Consider the following 23,809-nt stretch of genomic DNA (forward strand, 5'->3'; position numbering starts at 1 on the left):
TCTATCATATCCAATCTATCCTATCATATCCAATCTATCCTCTATCCTATCCAATCTATCATATCCATCTATCCTATCATATCCAATCTATCCTATCCTATCCAATCTATCCTATCCAATATCCATCCAATCTATCCATCATATCCCTCCAATCTATCCTATCCAATCTATCCTATCATATCCAATCTATCCTATCCAATCCAATCCATATCCAATCTATCCTATCCAATCATATCCAATCTATCCAATCTATCATATCCAATCTATCCTATCCAATCTATCCTATCCAATCTATCCTATCCTATCCAATCTATCCTATCCAATCTATCCTATCCAATCTATCATATCCAATCTATCCTATCCAATCTATCCTATCCAATCTATCCTATCCAATCTATCCTATCCAATCTATCATATCCAATCTATCCTATCCAATCTATCCTATCCAATCTATCCTATCCTATCATATCCAATCTATCCTATCATATCCAATCTATCCTATCCAATCTATCCTATCCAATCTATCATATCCAATCTATCCTATCCAATCTATCATATCCAATCTATCATATCCAATCTATCCTATCCAATCTATCATATCCAATCTATCCTATCCAATCTATCCTATCCAATCTATCATATCATATCCAATCTATCCTATCCAATCTATCCTATCCAATCTATCCTCCAATCTATCCTATCCAATCTATCATATCCAATCTATCCTATCCAATCTATCCTATCCAATCTATCATATCATATCCAATCTATCCTATCCAATCTATCATATCATATCCAATCTATCCTATCCAATCTATCATATCCAATCTATCCTATCCAATCTATCCTATCCAATCTATCATATCATATCCAATCTATCCTATCCAATCTATCATATCATATCCAATCTATCCAATCTATCCTATCCAATCTATCCTATCCTATCATATCCAATCTATCCTATCCAATCTATCCTATCCAATCTATCCTATCCAATCTATCCTATCCAATCTATCCTATCCAATCTATCCTATCCAATCTATCCTATCCAATCTATCCTATCATATCCAATCTATCCTATCCAATCTATCCTATCCAATCTATCATATCCTATCAATCCCATCCTATGCCATCTATCCAATCTATCCTATCCAATCTATCCTATCCAATCTATCCTATCCAATCTATCCTATCCAATCTATCCTATCCAATCTATCCTATCCTATCCAATCTATCCTATCCAATCTATCCTATCCAATCTATCCTATCCCATCTGTCCTATCCTATCTACCATATCCTATCAATCCCATCCTATGCCATCTATCCAATCTATCCTATCCAATCTATCCTATCTCATCTATCATATCTCATCTATCCTATCCAATCAATCATATCTATCCCATCTATCCAATCCCGTCTATCATATCCAATCTACTCTATCTACTCCATCCTATCCAATCTATCATGTCTCATCTATCCTATCCAATCCATCCTATCTCATCTATCCTATCCAAAACATTCTATCCTATCCAATCTACTCTATCTCATCTATCCTATCCAATCCACACCATTTTCATTCTCTGTTATTGTCATGTCTGTATCTGGTATCTCATCTATCCATCTATTCCACACCATTTTCATTCTCTGTTATTGTCATGTCTGTATCTGGTATCTCATCTATCCATCTATTCCACACCATTTTCATTCTCTGTTATTGTCATGTCTGTATCTGGTATCTCATCTATCCATCTATTCCACACCGTTTTCATTCTCTGTTATTGTCATGTCTGTATCTGGTATCTCATCTATCCATCTATTCCACACCATTTTCATTCTCTGTTATTGTCATGTCTGTATCTGCTGTCTGATATTCTTCAGTATTATTCAGGCAAGGTGATATTGACAATGTTTTTGTCCTTGAGCGATGTGTGTGTCTGAGGTTGTGATTCCTTGTGTGTGCGGGTGTGTGTGTGTGTGTGCGTTCGCGCATGTCCTTATGTGTGTCTTTGTGTGTGTGTGTGTGTGTATGTGTATGTGTGTGTGTATAGTTGTGAGTCCTTGTGTTCCAGGCCTTTTGTAGACACACAAAGTAATTCTTGTATTTTTCTGGGAATCTAATTCACATGTCTTTGAGCTGGACTCTGGGGTACAAGATCCGGTTCAAGGAATCTACCTTCAGATGCTGTCTATTTCACAGTCCATTTCAGACAATGCACTAACTCCCATAGAATTGTTTGTGTGTGTGTGTGTTATTGTGTACATGTGTTTGTGTGTGTGTGTGTGTGTGTGTGTGTGTGTGTGTGTGTGTGTGTGTGTGTGTGTGTGTGTGTGTGTGTGTGTGTGTGTGTGTGTGTGTGTGTACCTGTGCTGGGTCGACGTCATTAAGCATCACTATGGAGGTGCAGTGGTAGTCCAACACCAGCCTCCAGAAATCCTTCACTGTGTTGGGTAGAGGATGCTGGGTCACGATGAACGCTGATGGCTGCTTATAACTCTACATGAGGGAGGGAGAGAGGGCAGGGAGGGAGGGAGGGAGGGGGAGGGAGTGGGTCAGGGAGAGAGGGAGTGGGGAGGGAGGGGTAGGGAGGGGGTAGGGAGAGGGGAGTGGGGAGGGAGGGGGTAGGGAGAGGGAGGGAGTGGGGGAGGGAGGGGGTCTGTCCAGGGAGGGGTAGGGAGAGAGGGAGTGGGGAGGGAGGGGTAGGGAGGTGTAGGGAGGGGTAGGGAGGGGGAGGGAGGGGTAGGGAGGTGTAGGGAGGGGTAGGGAGAGAGGGAGTGGGGAGGGAGGGGTAGGGAGGGGTAGGGAGAGAGGGAGTGGAGGGGGTAGAGAGAGGGATGGAGGGGTAGAGAGAGAGGGGTGGAGGGGGTAGAGAGAGAGGGATGGAGGGGGTAGAGAGAGGGATGGAGGGGGTATCCAGAGAGAGGGATGGAGGGGGTAGTAGAGAGAGAGGGATGGAGGGGGGTAGAGAGAGGGATGGAGGGGTAGAGAGAGAGATGGAGGGGTGGAGGGGGATAGAGAGAGAGGGATGGAGGGGGTAGAGAGAGAGGGATGGAGGGGGTAGAGAGAGGGATGGAGGGGGTAGAGAGAGGGATGGAGGGGGTAGAGAGAGAGGGATGGAGGGGGTAGAGAGAGAGGGATGGAGGGGGTAGAGAGAGGGATGGAGGGGGTAGAGAGAGGGATGGAGGGGGTAGAGAGAGAGGGATGGAGGGGGTAGAGAGAGAGGGATGGAGGGAGAAAAAGAGATACATGAATTCCATAGACATACCATATTTCTGTGTGTGTTAGTGTGAATGTGTATGTATGTGTGTGTGTGTGTGTGTGTGTCAGTCGAAATGTGTATGTGTTAGTGTTTGTGGGAATGTGTGTGTGTGTGTTAGTGTGAATGTGTGTGTGTGTGTGTGTGTGTGTGTGTGTGTGTGTGTGTGTGTGTGTGTGTGTGTGTGTGTGTGTGTGTGTGTGTGTGTCAGTCGAAATGTGTGTGTGTTAGTGTTTGTGGGAATGTTAGTGTGAGTGTGCAGTGTGTGTGTGTGCAGTGTGTGTGTGTGTGTGTGTGTGTGTGTGTGTGTGTATGCAGTGTGTGTGTGACATACGTCCATAAGAGCAGCGTTGATGTAGTTGGAGCTCTCTCCGTCGATGGTGATGAGGAAGGGCAGACAGCGGTCAGGAGGAAGGACATCCATACAGCGGTTCTTCTCGTGGTTCCTGGGGAGCAGGGCGATACTACAGTCCTCCACCCGCAACGTCGGAGTCACCATGTTCAGAGTCTGGAGAGAGAGACAGTAGAGGTCACAGGGGGTTACAGGGCGATACAGTGGGTTACAGGGCGATACAGTGGGTCACAGTGGGTTACAGGGCAATACAGTGGGTTACAGGGCGATACAGTGGGTCACAGTGGGTTACAGGCCGATACAGTGGGTTACAGGGCGATACAGTGGGTTACAGGGCGATACAGTGGGTTACAGGGCAATACAGTGGGTTACAGTGGGTTACAGGGCAATACAGTGGGTTACAGTGGGTTACAGTGAGTTACAGTGGGCTACAGTGGGTTACAGAGCGATACAGTGGGTTACAGGGCAATACAGTGGGTTACAGTGAGCTACAGTGGGTTACAGAGCGATACAGTGGGTTACAATGGGTTACAGTGGATTACAGGGTGATACAGTGGGTTACAGTGGGTTACAGGGCGATACAGTGGGTTACAGAGCGATACAGTGGGTTGCAGGGTGATGCAGTGGGTGACAGGGTGATGCAGTGGGTTACAGGGTGATACAGTGGGTTACAGTGGGTTACAGTGGGTTACAGGGCAATACAGTGGGTTACAGGGCGATACAGTGGGTTACAGGGCAATACAGTGGGTTACAGTGAGCTACAGTGGGTTACAGTGAGTTACAGAGCGATACAGTGGGTTACAGGGTGATACTGTGTGTTACAGGGTGATACAGTGGGTTACAATGGGTTACAGTGGATTACAGGGTGATACAGTGGGTTACAGTGAGTTACAGGGCGATACAGTGGGTTACAGAGCGATACAGTGGGTTACAGGGTGATGCAGTGGGTTACAGGGTGATACAGTGGGTTACAGGGTGATACAGTGGGTTACAATGGGTTACAGTGGATTACAGGGTGATACAGTGGGTTACAGTGGGTTACAGGGCGATACAGTGGGTTACAGAGCGATACAGTGGGTTACAGGGTGATGCAGTGGGTGACAGGGTGATGCAGTGGGTTACAGGGTGATACAGTGGGTTACAGTGAGTTACAGTGGGTTACAGTGGGTTACAGGGCAATACAGTGGGTTACAGGGCGATACAGTGGGTTACAGGGCAATACAGTGGGTTACAGTGAGTTACAGTGGGTTACAGTGAGTTACAGAGCGATACAGTGGGTTACAGTGGGTTACAGGGTGATACAGTGGGTTACAGGGTGATACAGTGGGTTACAGGGCGATATAATGGGTTACAGGGCAATACAGTGGGTTACAGGGTGATACAGTGGGTTACAGTGGGTTCCAGGGCAATAAGGTGGGTTAAAGGGTGATACAGTGGGTTACAGGGTGACACAATGGGTTACAGGGCGATACAGTGTGTTACAGGGCAATACAGTGGTTTACAGTGGGTTACAGTGGGTTACAGGGCAATACAGTGGGTTACAGTGGGTTACAGCGGGTTACAGGGTGATACAGTGGGTTACAGGGCAATACAGTGTGTTACAGTGGGTTACAGGGCGATACAGTGGGTTACAGGGCTATACAGTGTGTTACAGTGTGTTACAGTGGATTACAGGGTGATACAGTGGGTTACAATGGGTTACAGTGGATTACAGGGCGATTCAGTGTGTTCCAGTGTGTTCCAGTGGGTTACGGGGCGATACAGTGGGTTACAGTGGTTCACAGCGGGTTACATGTTTATACAGTGGGTCACAGTGGGTTACAAGGCCAAATTACAGAAGAATAACTTTTTGAGGCTATTAAATCCTTTCTCCTTTCTCTCTAAAGCTCCATTGTTAGATTGTTTTAACTACTCCTATAGAAATGGTCGTCTGTCAGGTACTCAGCAGGAAGGTCGGATTTCTCTATTATTAAAACAAGACCCAGATGGAAATATAAAGACCCAGTCGATCTAAAAAACTGGAGGCCCCTTACACTTCAATGTTGTGAGGCAAAAATACTATCGAAGTGCATAGCACTCAGAATTAAAAGGGTTTTACCAGGTATTGTTCATCCTGATCAGACAGGTTTTTACATGAATGATACATTGGAGATAATATACGACAACTACTAGAAATAATAGAACATCATGAAACATCTAAGAAGCCAGGAATGTTATTTATAGCGAATTTTGAAAAGGCATTTGATAAAGTAAGACAGGATTTTATTTATAAATGCCTGTATTTTTTCAATTTCAGTAATTCTCTCATAAAATGGGTAAAAATAATGTATAGCAACCCCAGGTGTAAAATGGTAAATAACGGGTACTTCTCAGAGTTTGGAATTGTCAAGAGGAGTGAAACAAGGGTGTCCGCTATCACCATATCTATTCATTATGGCCATTGAAATGCTAGCTATTAAAATCAGATCCAATAACTACACCAGAGGATTAGAAATACAAGGCTTGAAAACAAAGGTGTCCATGTATGCCGATGACTCAAGTTTTATATTAAGTCCACAAGCCAGATCCCTGCAATGTCTCAATAAAGATCTAGATAACTTTTCCGTACTCTCTGGACTAAAACTTAATTATGATAAGTGTACAATATTACGTATTGGATCCTTAAAAAATACCTTTTACATTACCCTGCAGTTTACCTATAAAATGGGATGATGGTGAAGTAGACATACTCTGTATTCATGTCACAAAAGACATAAATAAGCTCCACAATGAATTCAATAGAAAACGTGTAAAATTAGACACGATCCTGCAACCATGGAGAGGTAAATACCTGTCTATTTATGGAAAAATTGCCCTGATTAACTCCATAGTCATTTCTCAGTTTACTCACCTACTTTAAAAAATATATAATTATTTCACCTTTATTTAACAAGGTAGGCAAGTTGAGAACAAGTTCTCATTTACAATTGCGACCTGGCCAAGATAAAGCAAAGCAGTTCGACAGGTACAACAACACAGAGTTACACATGGAGTAAAACAAACATACCGTCAATAATACAGTAGAAAAATAAGTCTATATACGATGTGAGCAAATGAGGTGAGATAAGGGAGGTAAAGGCAAAAAAAGGCCATGGTGGCGAAGTAAATACAATATAGCAAGTAAAACACTGAAATGGTAGATTTTCTGTGGAAGAATATGCAAAGTAGAAATAAAAATAATGGCGCTGCCTACACCTGATGATTCGTTTTTCAAATAATATAAGCAAAAAATATTTTGCTTTATCTGGGATGCTAAACCAGACAAAATAAAACATGTCTATCTATATAATGAATATGAATTGGGTGGGTTGAGATTATTAAATATAAAAGCACTAAACCTCTCTCTAAAAGCGTCACTCATTCAAAAGTTTTATTTGAACCCTAAATGGTTCTCAAGTAGGTTAATAAGAAAAGCTCATCCATCGTTTAAAAATGGCCTTTTTGCCTTTGTGCAGATTGCCATGTCTCATTTTCGATTAATTGAAAATTATACTTTTTTCAAAGTATCTGTCTTTTTCAAACAAGCATTGCAGAGCTGGCTACAATTTCAATTTCATCCCCCTGAAAAGATAGAACGTATATTACAACACATATTATGGCTGAACTCAACTGTGCTGGTTGATAAAATAGCTGTATATCTGTATGACTCTCCTTCACATGAAGAAAACCATTACACTGTATTTATGGGAAAGATATTTGAAAAGGGTATTTTGTTCTTCAATGATATTGTAAATTGTAATGGTAGAGTTATGTCCTTCATGGAGTTATCAGAATTGTATGGGAAGGTCTGCTCAATCCAAGAGTACAACCAATTGACAACAGCATCGCCCCAAAACTGGAGGAGGCAGGTGGCAGCAGGAAGAGGTAGGGAACTAGTCCATCTGCCCAATATAAAGGATCATAACTGGTGGAGGAATAAAAATAGCATAAATAGGAGAGAATACCCATTTCACTTGAGGACCAGGATATTGACAACTGTGCCATACAGATTGCTAAATAGTTGGGAAGAGATTATTGATGTACAGATTCGTATGAGCTGATATTTAAAACAACGCATTATTCAAGACTTTGTGCTTTTCAGTTAAAATTATTATATAGAATTCTTGCCACCAACAAAATGTTGAATATTTGGGGCATAAAATCATCGAAGCTCTGCAGATATTGTTGTGAGGATACAGAATCAATAGACCATTTATTTAGGTATTTCCCTCAGGTAGCCTGTTTCTGGTCTCAGGTTCAGGAATGGCTGGAAATGCAGAACATTGATCTAAAATTGACCCTAGAAATAGAACTGTTAGGAGACCTGGAGAGACCTGGTCAGTCAATTACTACTATACTAATACTCTTAGTAAAAGTATTTATCTTCAACTAGCAATCTGTGGATTCTATTCGATAAGATATATTGAAATTGTACGTTAAACATCACAGCATAGTTGAAAGATATGTGTAGAAACACAAAGTGGGTGGCCAGCAGAGATAGATGGGATGGGCTGAGGGAAGCTGAGGGTTGGGATGTGATGAACTGAGGGAAGCTGAGGCTTGGGATGAGATGGGGGAAGCTGAGGGTTGGGATGGGATGGGCTGAGGGAAGCTGAGGGTTGGGATGGGATGGGCTGAGGGAAGCTGAGGGTTGGGATGGGCTGAGGGAAGCTGAGGGCTGGGATGGGCTGAGGGAAGCTGAGTGTTGGGATGGGATGGGCTGAGGGAAGCTGAGGGTTGGGATGGGATGGGCTGAGGGTTGGGATGGGATAGACTGAGGGAAGCTGAGGGCTGGGATGGGCTGAGGGAAGCTGAGGGTTGGGATGGGATAGACTGAGGGAAGCTGAGGGTTGGGATGGGATGGGCTGAGGGAAGCTGAGGGTTGGGATGGGATGGGCTGAGGGAAGCTGAGGGTTGGGATGGGATGGGCTGAGGGAAGCTGAGGGTTGGGATGGGATGGGCTGAAGGAAGCTGAGGGTTGGGATGGGATGGGCTGAAGGAAGCTGAGGGTTGGGATGGGATGGGCTGAGGGAAGCTGAGGGTTGGGATGGGCTGAGCTGAGGGAAGCTGAGGGTTGGGATGGGATGGGCTGTGGGTGGCCAGCAGAGATAGATGGGATGGGCTGAGGGAAGCAGAGGGTTGGGATGTGGAGTTGGAGACAAGTGGGAGTGGAGTTGCTGTGAGAGAGAGAATGATGCTCTAAAGAAAAACTGAAACAAAAGTCAAAATAAAACATAATAAAAGTACATTTGAATGACACCAAGTGACAGTGTTTTTACAACTAATGCCTGTTTGCCTGAGGCTGATGCCGTGCAGGTGTTTGTACAAATGCATATACACACACTCATTCAAATAAACACCTACAAGAATACACACATGCAGTGCCTTGCGAAAGTATTCGGCCCCCTTGAACTTTGCGACCTTTTGCCACATTTCAGGCTTCAAACATAAACATATAAAACTGTATTTTTTTGTGAAGAATCAACAACAAGTGGGACACAATCATGAAGTGGAACGACATTTATTGGATATTTCAAACTTTTTTAACAAATCAAAAACTGAAAAATTGGGCGTGCAAAATTATTCAGCCCCCTTAAGTTAATACTTTGTAGCGCCACCTTTTGCTGCGATTACAGCTGTAAGTCGCTTGGGGTATGTCTCTATCAGTTTTGCACATCGAGAGACTGAAATTTTTCCCATTCCTCCTTGCAAAACAGCTCGAGCTCAGTGAGGTTGGATGGAGAGCATTTGTGAACAGCAGTTTTCAGTTCTTTCCACAGATTCTCGATTGGATTCAGGTCTGGACTTTGACTTGGCCATTCTAACACCTGGATATGTTTATTTTTGAACCATTCCATTGTAGATTTTGCTTTATGTTTTGGATCATTGTCTTGTTGGAAGACAAATCTCCGTCCCAGTCTCAGGTCTTTTGCAGACTCCATCAGGTTTTCTTCCAGAATAGTCCTGTATTTGGCTCCATCCATCTTCCCATCAATTTTAACCATCTTCCCTGTCCCTGCTGAAGAAAAGCAGGCCCAAACCATGATGCTGCCACCACCATGTTTGACAGTGGAGATGGTGTGTTCACGGTGATGAGCTGTGTTGCTTTTACGCCAAACATAACGTTTTGCATTGCTGCCAAAAAGTTCAATTTTGGTTTCATCTGACCAGAGCACCTTCTTCCATATGTTTGGTGTGTCTCCCAGGTGGCTTGTGGCAAACTTTAAACAACACTTTTTATGGATATCTTTAAGAAATGGCTTTCTTCTTGCCCCTCTTCCATAAAGGCCAGATTTGTGCAATATACGACTGATTGTTGTCCTATGGACAGAGTCTCCCACCTCAGCTGTAGATCTCTGCAGTTCATCCAGAGTGATCATGGGCCTCTTGGCTGCATCTCTGATCAGTCTTCTCCTTGTATGAGCTGAAAGTTTAGAGGGACGGCCAGGTCTTGGTAGATTTGTAGTGGTCTGATACTACTTCCACAATATTATCGCTTGCACAGTGCTCCTTGGGATGTTTAAAGCTTGGGAAATCTTTTTGTATCCAAATCCGGCTTTAAACTTCTTCACAACAGTATCTCGGACCTGCCTGGTGTGTTCCTTGTTCTTCATGATGCTCTCTGCGCTTTTAACGGACCTCTGAGACTATCACAGTGCAGGTGCATTTAAACGGAGACTTGATTACACACAGGTGGATTGTATTTATCATCATTAGTCATTTAGGTCAACATTGGATCATTCAGAGATCCTCACTGAACTTCTGGAGAGAGTTTGCTGCATTGAAAGTAAAGGGGCTGAATAATTTTGCACGCCCAATTTTTCAGTTTTTGATTTGTTAAAAAAGTTTGAAATATCCAATAAATGTTGTTCCACTTCATGATTGTGTCCCACTTGTTGTTGATTCTTCACAAAAAAATACAGTTTTATATCTTTATGTTTGAAGCCTGAAATGTGGCAAAAGGTCGCAAAGTTCAAGGGGGCCGAATACTTTCGCAAGGCACTGTACATGTAATAGTGCCAGACATGAACACAAACATATAAAGTAGGCATTGCTGTTATGATTTCAGTTATCCTTGATGTCCTTTGTTTTAAATGTATTTATTATTATTATTTTTCCTTTGTTTCAAATGTATTATTTAGTTGTTGTTTTTTTTACATTGTTGTTTCTTATCTCATTTCCTATTTTTCTCTTTAGTTCTCTTGGTTGTTGGTGCATTGGGGGGTTCTTGGTGGGGGGGGGGCTCTAGGAGGGCTCTCGAATGGTTGAGGGACAGATATTGGGGAACTGTGGGGGGATCTTAGAGGGTTCGGGTTTCACAAGATTGTGATCATGAAAAAGGAAACTATGACATGTATATTATATCACTATCATGCACACGCAGCCTCACACATAAGGATGGCTCTGCTGCAGACAGATAGATACATGTTTGATAGTAGTAGTAGACACCCTCACACATAAGGATGGCTCTGCTGCAGACAGATAGATACATGTTTGATAGTAGTAGTAGACACCCTCACACATAAGGATGGCTCTGCTGCAGACAGATAGATACATGTTTGATAGTAGTAGTAGACACCCTCACACATAAGGATGGCTCTGCTGCAGACAGACTGAAACATGTTTGATAGTGTCTTGATGCTGTAGTGTTTGTCCCCACACATCTCTGCTGCAGACAGACTGGTACATGTTTGAAGTGTTCTAATACTTTAATGTAGTAGTAGACCCCTCACACATAAGCCTCTGTGTGATTTTTGATAGTAATAAATCATTGTAAAAAAACATATATATTAAACAAAAGGATGGCTAAAAAGAACAGCACCCTCAAATAAGGATGGCTCTGCTGCAAAGAGAAATGACAGTCCATCATTACTTTAAGACATGAAGGTCAGTCAATACGGAACATTTCAAGAACTTTGAACATTTCTTCAAGTGCAGTCGCAAAAACCATCAAGCTCTATGATGAAACTGGCTCTCATGAGGACCGCCACAGGAAAGGAAGACCCAGAGTTACCTCTGCTGCAGAGGATAAGTTCATTAGTTACCAGCCTCAGAAATTGCAGCCCAGATATATGCTTCAGCGTTCAAGTAACAGACTCATCTCAACATAAACTGTTCAGAGGAGACTGCGTGAATCAGGCCTTCATGGTCGAATGGCTGCAAAGAAACCACTACTAAAGGACACCAATAAGAAGAAGAGACTTGTTTTGGCCAAGAAACACAAGCAATGGACATAAGACAGGTGGAAATCTGTCCTTTGGTCTGATGAGAACAAATTTTAGAATTTTGGCTCCAACCGCCGTGTCTTTGTGAGACGCAGAGTAGATGAAAGGATGACCTCCACATGTGTGGTTCCCACCGTGAAGCATGGGGGAGGAGGTGTGATGGTGTGGGGGTGCTTTGCTGGTGACATCGTCTGTGATTTATTTTGAATTGAAGGCACACTTAACCAGCATGGCTACCACAGCATTCTGCAGTGATACGCCATCCCATCTGTTTTGGGCTTAGTGGGACTATCATTTGTTTTTCAACAGGACAATGACCCAAAACATACCTCCAGGCTGTGTCATGGCTATATGATCAAGGAGGAGAGTGATGGAGTGGTATATCAGATGACCTGGCCTCTTCAATCACCTGACCTCAACCCAATTGAGATGGCTTGGGATGAGTGGGACCGCAGAGGGAAGGAAAAGCAGCCAAAAAGTTGGGGAAGCTAAATACCTTATATAGACCAGTGTGTGGCTTTTTAAATCGTGTCCAATCAATTGAATTTACCACAGATGGACTCCAATCAAGTTGTAGAAACATCTCAAGGCTGATCATTGGAAACAAGATGCACCTGAGATCAATTTCATGTCACAAACCAAAGAGTCTGAATACTTATGTAAATAAGGTCTTTTTTTTTTTATAAATACACCACAAATAAATTAACAAAAATGTATTACAACCTGTTTTCACTTTTGTCATTATGGGATATTGTGTGTAGATTGATGAGAATAATAATTATTTTTTAAATCAAATTTAGAATAAGGCTGTAAAGTAAGAAAATGTGGAAAAATGCACTGCAAATGTGTCTGTGTAGGACACTCAACTTGCTGGCCTAAATGAGGAAGGATCACAATGGAACACATTCTCACCCGGAACTCCTCTTTGATCTGGGAGGAGTTGGTCTGGGGGTCCAATCGGTTCATTTCATAGTAGACCGAGCGCAGCTGATTGGCTGGAATGGTGGTGTCACCACAAAGACACGCCTCCAAGATGGCGTCGTGGATGAAGACATATTGCTCCTGGAAAAAGCATAAAGATGGACACAATGGGACAATATCAAACAACAGACAATCAGCACACAGAAAGAGATGGAAATTACCAGTAAGTTAGAATGGAAAATAAAACATGTACTTCAATAGGGTCTATATAATAGGGTCTATATAATAGGGCCTATATAATAGGGTCTATATAATAGGGCCTATATAATAGGGTCTATATAATAGGATATAATAGGAAAATTAGGGTCAGGGCCTAAGTTATAATAGGAATGGGCCTATATAAAACATGTCTTCAATAGGGTCTATATAGGACCTATATAGTAGGACCTATATAATAGGGTCTATATAATAGGACCTATATAATAGGGTCTATATAATAGGGCCTATATAATAGGGTCTATATAATAGGGTATATATAATAGGGTCTATATAATAGGGTCTATATAATAGGGTCTATATAATAGGGTCTATATAATAGGGTCTATATAATAGGGTCTATATAATAGGGTCTATATAATAGGGTCTATATAATAGGGCCTATATAATAGGGTCTATATAATAGGGGGCTATATAGGGTCTATATAATAGGGTCTATATAATAGGTCTATATAATAGGGTCTATATAATAGGGTCTATATAACATGGTCTATATAACAGGGTCTATATAATAGGGCCTATATAATAGGGCCTATATAATAGGGCCTATATAATAGGGCCTATATAATAGGGTCTATATAATATGGCCTAAATAATAGAGACTATATAATACGATAAATAGATATAATAGGGTCTATAAAAATATTTAATAGGGTCTATATAATAGGGCAATATAATAGGGTCTATATAATAGGGCCTATATAATAGGGTCTATTTAATAGGGTCTATATAATAGGGCCTATATAATAGGGTCTATATAATATGGTCTATTTAATAGGGTCTATATAATAGGGTCTATATAATAGGGTCTATATAATATGGTCTATATAATAGGGTCTATATAATAGGGCCTATATAATAGGGCCTATTTAATAGGGCCTAAATTGAGACCGATAAATGAATCTAAAAAATAAGCACAATCCCCTGTTCACCTTAAAGTAACGGAGAACAGAGCAGAAGGGCATAACAGGTTCCCCACCACTCACCGACCCAGCGCAGCCAGCCAACCAACCCCCCCTCTTCCCTCCCCCCTTCCTTCCCCCACATCCACACACCCAGCTGGGTAGACGGCCACAGCTTAAGGCTTGACGTAAACCAGTTGTGACGTGACATTTTAGATGAACGGTCCGCTGTCACTTCGGGACCAATACCTACGACAGTGAGGTCACTGATTAACAGACGCGACACGTGACACGATGATGCCATCTAACGAGCAGCCAGGAGGTGTTTTAGAACCTCGTTAGTGAGCCTGAGTGTTCTTTTCCAAACGTTAACCTTAAAGATGGAATCCGCAGCAGTAGGGAGAGATAGAGCCACAGGCCGGTCACCACCACCACCCCTACCACCACCACCACCACCCCTACCACCACCACCACCACCCCTACCACCACCACCACCCCTACCACCACCACCACTCCTACCACCCCTACCACCACCACCACTCCTACCACCACCACCCTTACCACCACCACCACCACCACCACCCCTACCACCACCACCCTTACCACCACCACCACCACCACCCCTACCACCACCACCACCACCACCCTTACCACCACCACCACCACCCCTACCACCACCACCACCACCACCACCACCACCCCTACCACCACCACCCCCCCCCACCACCACCACTGAACATTCAATTCTCTGGCAACAGTTCTGGTGTACATTACTGCAGTCAGCATGCCAATTACACGCTTTATCAACATCTGTGGCATTGTGTTGTGAGGCAAAACTGCACATTTTAGAGTGGCCTTTCATTGTCCCCAGCACAAGGTGCACCTGTGCAATGATCATGCTGTTTAATCAGCTTCTTGATATGCCACACCTGTCAGGTGGATGGATTATCTTGGCAAAGCGAGAAATGCTCACTAATAGGAAATTTGTGCACAAAATTTGAGAGGAATAAGCTTTTTGTGCGTATGAAACATTTTAGGGATATTTTATTTCAGATCATGAAACATGGGACCAACACTTTACATTATATTTTGGCCTCAGCGAGTCTGAAAGGCAGTGGGTGGAGGGGAACCGGAACCGAGTCAAAGAACAAAAACACCTGATAGGTATTAACCCCCCACCCTACCCTACACCACCATACCCTACACCACCATACCCTACACCACCCTACCCTACACCACCATACCCTACCCCACCCTACCCTACACCACCATACCCTACACCACCCTACCCTACACCACCATACCCTACACCACCATACCCTACACCACCATACCCTACACCACCATACCCTACACCACCCTACCCTACCCTACCCCACCCTACCCTACCCCACCCTACCCCCTACACCACCCCCTACCCACCATGCCCTACACCACCACCCTACACCACCCTACCCCACCCTACCCTACCCCACCCCTACCCTACCCCACCCCACCCTACCCCACCCTACCCTACACCACCCACCCTACCCCACCCTACCCTACACCACCCTACCCCACCCTACCCCCTACCCCACCCTACCCCCCTACCCTACCCCCCCTACCCTACCCCACCCCCCTACCCTACCCCTACCCTACCCACCCTACCCTACCCCACCCCTACCCCTACCCTACCCCACCCTACCCTACACCCCCTACCCCTACCCTACCCACCCTACCCCCTACCCCACCCTACCCTACCCCACCCTACCCTACCCTACCCCTACCCTACCCTACCCCCTACCCCACCCCTACCCTACCCCACCCTACCCTACACCACCCTACCCTACCCCACCCTACCCACCCTACCCTACCCTACCCTACCCTACCCTACCCCACCCCTACCCCACCCTACCCTACCCTACCCTACCCTACCCTACCCTACCCCACCCTACCCTACCCCACCCTACCCTACCCTACACCACCCTACCCCACCCTACCCTACCCCCACCCTACCCTACACCCCCCTACCCTACCCACCCTACCCCACCCTACCCTGCCCCTGCACCCACCCTACCCCACCCCCTACCCTACCCTACCCTACCCTACCCTGCCCTACCCTACACCACCCTACCCTACCCCACCCTACCCTACCCCCCTACACCACCCTACCTACCCCCTACCCTACCCACCCTACCCTACCCTACCCCACCCTACCCCACCCCCTACCCTACCCTACCCCTACCCTACCCCACCCCACCCTACCCTACCCACCCTACCCCCACCCTCCCACCCCTACCCTACCCCACCCTACCCTACCCACCCCCCCCCGCCCCTACCCTACCCTACCCCACCCTACCCTACCCCACCCTACCCTACCCTACCCTACCCTACCCCACCCTACCCTACCCCACCCTACCCTACACCACCCTACCCTACCCCACCCTACCCTACCCCTACACCACCCTACCACCCTACCCCTACACCATCCTACCCTACCCCACCACCCTACCCTGCCCCCCCTGCCCTACCCCACCCTACCCTACCCTCCTACACCACCCTACCCACCCCCTACCCTACCCCTACCCTACCATCCTACCCCACCCCTACCCTACCCTACCCTACCCTACCCCTACACCATCCTACCCCACCCCACCCTACCCTACCCCCCTACCCTACCACCCTACCCCACCCTACCCTACCCTACCCTACACCACCATACCCCTACACCACCCTACCACCCTACCCTACCCCACCCTACCCTACACCACCCTACCCTACCCTACCCCTACACCACCATACCCCTACACCACCCTACCACCCTACCCCTACACCATCCTACACCACCCTACCCTACACCATCCTACCCCTACATCACCCCTACACCCACCCCCACCCCTACCACCACCCCACCCTGAACTTGAGGAGTGTGTGGCAGTCAGTCACTCATTTGTTCTCCAGTTGCTGAAGTACCAATCGGCCCGTCATCGTCTCTGAAACATTTGCCCGTTAAATCCAATGACGCCTGTGATTTAAAAGGAATCAGGGTGAAATGATGCATTCAGCCCCACTATGGATGGCTCCAGATGGTGTCTGTTCACAATGCACTGAGTCCTTCAGCAGAAACCCAACACAATTCTACCCTGGTATATAAAGTTAGAAGACGGCGCCAGGATGTAGTCCCCCCCGACCTCGTCATTGAGCTAAAAACCTGCTCGTTTTTTCAAGCCAGTAAAAATATTGTATTACCCTTCGTATTGTCTTACTTGTGCCTGCCTGCACCCCTTGTCCAGTCTGTGTATTCTACTCTATAGATGATGATGTCATAGATGAGTACCCAGAGACATAATCGGAGTCGGGGAATGATGATGCCATGTGTTGAACCAGATGAGGACTGTTTAACTGTCGTTGACACCCCCTCTATCGCCTCTCTGTGTGCGGTGAACATTTATCCTGTTGTCTAGTCACTTTATCCCTCTATCCTCTATGTAAAGATCTATTACCTAAATGACCTGGTACCCCCTGCACGCGGACTCGGTACTGGTACCCCCTGTTATTGTTACTCATTGTGGATTTATTCCACGTGTGGTTGTTGGGAACGACCCGTCAGTAAGCATTACACTGTTAGTCTACAACGGTTGTTTTCGAACCACCATTTTATTTGAGGTGACAGGACTTTCAAGGGGGGTCGCGGCACTACCCAGATGTGGGTCCTGCATTACTACTGTAAATGAGGGAAACAACCAGAGTGGGGCTTGAACCACCAACTCCGTCCTTTTGGGGCGGGTGTACTAGCACCTGGGCCTCTTGGCAGAGACAGTCTGTCAGTACGGTACCTCTGTCTGTCTGTCTGTCTGTCTGTCTGTCTGTCTGTCTGTCTGTCTGTCTGTCTGTGTCTGTGTGTCTGTCTGTCTCCAATCTCCACCCCCCCCCTTGTCTGTCTGTCTGTCTGTCTGTCTGTGTGTCTGTCTGTCTCCAAGCTCCACCCCCCTTGTCTGTCTGTCTGTCTGTCTGTCTGTCTGTCTGTCTGTCTGTCTGTCTGTCCGTCTGTCTGTCTGTGTCTGTGTGTCTGTCTGTCTCCAATCTCCACCCCCCCCTTGTCTGTCTGTCTGTCTGTCTGTCTGTGTGTCTGTCTGTCTCCAAGCTCCACCCCCCCCCCCCTTGTCTGTCTGTCTGTCTGTCTGTCTGTCTGTCTGTCTGTCTGTGTCTGTCTGTCTGTCTGTCTGTCTGTCTGTACCTCAGTCTGCACCATGTTGACTCTCCTGGAGCGCAGCTCTCTGACACAGTTATAGATGTCCACCACGCCCTCTCTCTCTGCCATGTCCAGCATGATGTCAATCACTATGAAACAGCCTGTTCGGCCCGCCCCCGCGCTATAGAGACACAGACACAGAGACACAGAGAGAGAGCAACAGAGAGACACAGATAGAGAGACACAGCGAGAGAGAGAGCGACAGAGTGACAGAAAGAGAGACAGAGAGAGTGACACAGAGAGAGAGAGAGAGAGAGGGAGAGACGGAGAGAAAGACACAGAGAGAGAGCGACCAACAGAGAGACACAGAGAGAGAGCGACCAACAGAGAGACACAGAGAGAGAAAGCGACAGAGACACAGAGAGAGAGAGAGAGCAAAGAGAGCAACAGAGACACAGAGAGAGAGAGAGACAGAGAGAGAGAGACACGGAGACAGAAACATGGAGACACACGCACAGAGAGAGAGAGAGACACAGAGACACAGAACGAGAGAGAGCGACACACAGAGAGCAACAGGGAGATACAGAGAGAGGTGAGTAATGTTTACTGTTCAGTTTTGATTGTTTCTGTCACTTTTGTTCATTATCTATTTCACCTGCTTTGGCAATGTTAACATATGTTCCCCATGCCAATAAAGCTCTTTGAATTGAATTGAAAAATGTATAGACAGAGAGAGAGACACACATTTAAAATACTGTATGCAAATGCATAATTGCCAGTAATACTCTCCATGACAGCTTAAGTTTCACATTCAGGATTGGAAGAATTAGATATCAGGTTGTCAGGGCAAGAGCCCCAGAGAGAGACAGAGAGGGGGTAGAATCATACCTGCAGTGGATGACCATGGGCCCAGCGTTGCTGAGTGTCTTGGCCTTGACCCTACGGACAAAGCCCAGGAGGCCAGTGGCGTGGTAGGGCACCCCGTGGTCCGGCCACCCTGTGAAGTGGAACTGACGGATCTCGCGGATCTCATGGGCTCCTCTCTGGAGGAGGACAGGAGGCAAGAGAAAAACAGACGGTCAAAGACAGACACAAAATACACCGTTCTTCAATCAATTTCCAGGTGTCCTCGAGGACTGGAACTCCTGCAGCACGTGTTTGAGTAGCATTAGCGTCTTCACCCAGCTCTCTCTCGATTACATCTTCTGTTTGCTTAACATGGCCTGCTTCATCTAGTCCTGAGAGAGGATAATGTTTGTCAGAGGTATTCAAACAAGAGTGTCTCTGTGGCCTGAGAAAATATAGTCTATTTAACATCCCCACTAGCAAACAAAATGTTCAATATAAAATCTTCGAGTAGTTTGTTAGTGTGGATATGGGAACAGAGCTGTAGTAATGGTAATGTATCCGTAGTAATGTAGCAGTAATGGTAATCTATCAGTAGTAATGCAGCAGTAATGGTAATGTATCAGTAGTAATGTAGTAGTGATGGTAATGTTTCGGTAGTAATGTAGTGGTAATGGTAATGTATCCGTAGTGATGTAGTAGTAATGGTAATGCAGAAATGGTAATGTATCAGCAACAATGTAGTGGTAATGCTAATGTATCAGTAGTAATGTAGTGGTAATGGTAGTGTATCAGTAGTAATGTAGTGGTGATGGTAATGTATCAGTAGTAATGTAGCAGTAATGGCAATGTGTCAGTAGTAATGCAGTAGTAATGGTAATGTATCAGCAGTAATGTAGCAGTAATGGTAATGGATCAGTAGTAATGTAGCAGTAATGGTAATGTATCAGTAGTAATGTAGTAGTAATGGCAATGTATCAGCAGTAATGTAGCAGTAATGGTAATGTATCAACAGTAATGTAGTAGTAATGGTAATGTATCAGTAGTAATGTAGTAGTAATGGTAATGTATCAGCAGTAATGTAGTGGTAATGGTAATGTATCCGTAGTGATGTGGTGGCAATGGTAATGTATCAGTAGTAATGTAGTGATAATGGTAGTGTATCAGTAGTAATGTAGCGGTAAAGGTAATGTTTCAGTAGGAATGTAGCAATAATGGTAATGCATCCGTAGCAATGTAGTAGTAATGATAACGTATCCGCAGTGATGTAGTAGTAATGTTGTGTCAACGGTAATGCAGTAGTAGTAATGCAGTAGTAATGTAGTGGTAATGGTGATGTATTATTAATAACTTAGTGGTAATGGTAATGTATCAGTAGTAATGCAGAAATGATGGTAATGCATCCGTAGCAATGTAGTAGTAATGGTAATGTAGCAGTGGTAATGTAGTAGTAATGGTAATGTATCAGCAATAATGTAGCAGTAATGGTAATGTATCAGTAGTAATGTAGTAGTAATGGCAATGTATCAGCAGTAATGTGGTGGTAATGGCAATGTATCAGTAGTAATGTAGTGGTAATGGTAATGTATCAGTAGCAATGTAGTGGTAATGGTAATGTATCAGTAGTGATGTAGTGATAATGGTAATGTATCAATAGTAATGTAGTGTTAGCGGTAATGCATTAGTAGTAATGCAGTAGCAATGTAGTGGTAATGGTAATGTATCAGTAGTAATGGCAATGTATTAGTAATAATGCAGTAGTAATGGTAATGTACCAGTAGGAATGTAGTGGTAATGGTAATGTATCAGTAGTAATGTAGTGGTAATGGTAATGTAGTGGTAATGGCAATGTATCAGTAGTAATGTAGTGGTATTGGCAATGTATTAGTAGTAGTAGTAGTGGTCGTAGTATTAGTAGTAGTAGTATTAACACCATTTTAATGTAGTGGTAGTAGCAATATAGAAGTGTTAACATAGTAGTAATGTAGTAGTAGTAGTAGCAGTAATGTAGTAGTATTACCACAGTAGTAATGTCATAATGTAGCAGTATTACATAGTAGTAATGCAGAAGTAGTGTAGTCGTAGTAATGTAGGAGTAGTGTAGTAGTATTCATGTAGAAGTAGTGTAGTAGTAGTAGTAGTAGTAGTAGTAGTAGTAGTAGTAGTGTAGTAGTAGTAGTGTAGTAGTAGTAGTAGTAGTAATGCAGGGGTAGTGTAGTAGTAGTAATGTAGAGGTAGTGTAATAATATTAGTAGTAATGTAGAGGTAGTGTAAAAATATTGGTAGTAATGTAGAAGTAGTGTAGCAGTAGCAGTAGTAATGTAGAAGTAGTGTAATAATATTGGTAGTAATGTAGAGGTAGTGTAAAAATATTGGTAGTAATGTAGAAGTAGTGTAGCAGTAGCAGTAGTAATGTAGAAGTAGTGTAATAATATTAGTAGTAATGTCGAGGTAGTGTAAAAATATTGGTAGTAATGTAGAAGTAGTGTAGCAGTAGCAGTAGTAATTTAGAAGTAGTGTAATAATATTGGTAGTAATGTAGAAGTAGTGTAATAATATTAGTAGTAATGTAGTAGTAGTGTAGCAGTAGGTAGTGTAAAAATATTGGTAGTAATGTAGAAGTAGTGTAGCAGTAGCAGTAGTAATTTAGAAGTAGTGTAATAATATTGGTAGTAATGTAGAAGTAGTGTAATAATATTAGTAGTAATGTAGTAGTAGTGTAGCAGTAGCAGTAGTAATGTAGAAGTAGTGTAATAATATTGGTAGTAATGTAGAGGTAGTGTAATAATATTGGTAGTAATGTAGTAGTAGTGTAGCAGTAGCAGTAGTAATGTAGAAGTAGTGTAATAATATTGGTAGTAATGTAGAGGTAGTGTAATAATATTGGTAGTAATGTAGAAGTAGTGTAGCAGTAGCAGTAGTAATGTAGAAGTAGTGTAATAATATTGGTAGTAATGTAGAGGTAGTGTAATAATATTGGTAGTAATGTAGTAGTAGTGTAGCAGTAGCAGTAGTAATGTAGAAGTAGTGTAATAATATTGGTAGTAATGTAGAGGTAGTGTAATAATATTGGTAGTAATGTAGTAGTAGTCATCCTAAACCAGGTACTTGTCATCCGTCTGGACCACGGCAACTTTCCTTCTGCCATCAAACCCCTGCAACTAATCCAGAACACTACAGCCCGCCTGGTGTTCAAACATTCCCAATCTCTTTTCTGTCCTGGCACCCCATTGGTGGAACCAGCTTCCCCCTGAAGCTAGGACAGCAGAGTCCCTGCCCATGTTACGAAAACATCTGAAACCCTACCTCTTCAAAGAGAATCTTAAATAATCCCCCAGCACCCCGCTGCCCCCCTCACGGCCGACCCGGAGTAGCAGTCTCACCTTCTCGACAGCGAAGGTCCGTATGACGTACTCTGACAGTAGCTGCGTCTCTATGAGGGTCACCTTGATGTCTCTGTAGATCTCTGTGTCGTCCGGCCAGTACTTACAGCATTTCACCTGCTTGACAGAAACACACCACGGTAACAGAACACACACACCACGGTAACAGAACACACACACCACGGTAACAGAACACAACACCACGGTAACAGAACACAACACCACGATAACAGAACACAACACCACGGTAACAGAACACACACACCACGGTAACAGAACACAACACCACGGTAACAGAACACACACACCACGGTAACAGAACACACACACCACGGTAACAGAACACACACACCACGGTAACAGAACACACACACCACGGTAACAGAACACACACACCACGGTAACAGAACACAACACCACGGTAACAGAACACAACACCACGGTAACAGAACACAACACCACGGTAACAGAACACACACACCACGGTAACAGAACACACACACCACGGTAACAGAACACACACACCACGGTAACAGAACACAACACCACGGTAACAGAACACACACACCACGGTAACAGAACACAACACCATGGTAACAGAACACACACACAATGGTAACAGAACACACACACCATGGTAACAGAACACACACACCACGGTAACAGAACACACACACCACGGTAACAGAACACACACACCACGGTAACAGAACACACACACAATGGTAACAGAACACACACACAATGGTAACAGAACACACACACCACGGTAACAGAACACAACACCACGGTAACAGAACACACACATCACGGTAACAGATACTTCCGTTATTGTACGTATCCAGTTTGGTGATTCAGTTGCCAAGCATTTAAGGCGGTCTGTGAGTCTTAAGTTTGTCTAAAGTTTGCAAGCCAAGACCAGAATAAAAAGAATAAACCTATGACCAGAATAAAAAGTCTAGGAAATGGTGAATCAGAACACATTTCTCCTCTTCAAATTCACCACAAAAGTGAGGTTCGGTCCATATTAGTTTGGTTCTAGGAGTAGCCGCAAATGGAAATCTTATTTATCGACAGATCTCATTTATTACAATATGGTTCTCATTCTCACTTCGATAAGAGTGCAAATGACAATTTCTAAAGGAGCAAAGATTACAGTCAGAACTCAAACCGGAGATCGTTTGAAAGAACGTGAAGCGAAAATGTAAAAGGAAATGGTGCATCTACAATTCTGCAATGTCTTTCACAAATCATTCTCTCTCACAAATCATTTTGTCTCTCACAAATCATTCTGTCTCTCATAAATCATTCTGTCTCTCACAAATCATTCTGTCTCTCACAAATCATCATGTCCCTCACTAAGAAGAAAATGAAAGTTAGGATAATTTTTTTTTAATCAACATCTGCTAATGAAAAGATAATGGCAGTCCATTAAAGATCGATAATCCATCATCCGCTGTT

At 44.1% G+C, this 23,809-nt stretch overlaps 1 protein-coding gene across 1 annotated transcript in view; it reads right to left on the minus strand.

The window, feature by feature from the left end:
- LOC135508985 (receptor-type tyrosine-protein phosphatase mu) overlaps positions 1–23,809 on the minus strand; it is a 76,125-nt gene that overhangs the window by 29,254 nt on the left and 23,062 nt on the right. The window contains exons 2-7 of the mRNA XM_064929249.1: positions 22,349–22,465; positions 19,008–19,162; positions 18,165–18,300; positions 12,762–12,911; positions 3,589–3,762; positions 2,363–2,494 (exon numbers count right to left, since the gene is read on the minus strand). Of these exons, the coding sequence (XP_064785321.1) occupies positions 2,363–2,494; positions 3,589–3,762; positions 12,762–12,911; positions 18,165–18,300; positions 19,008–19,162; positions 22,349–22,465 (864 nt within the window). The remainder of the gene's footprint in view (positions 1–2,362; positions 2,495–3,588; positions 3,763–12,761; positions 12,912–18,164; positions 18,301–19,007; positions 19,163–22,348; positions 22,466–23,809) is intronic.

Source organism: Oncorhynchus masou, chromosome 3 (assembly GCF_036934945.1).
Source record: "Oncorhynchus masou masou isolate Uvic2021 chromosome 3, UVic_Omas_1.1, whole genome shotgun sequence".
NCBI lineage: Eukaryota > Metazoa > Chordata > Actinopteri > Salmoniformes > Salmonidae > Oncorhynchus > Oncorhynchus masou.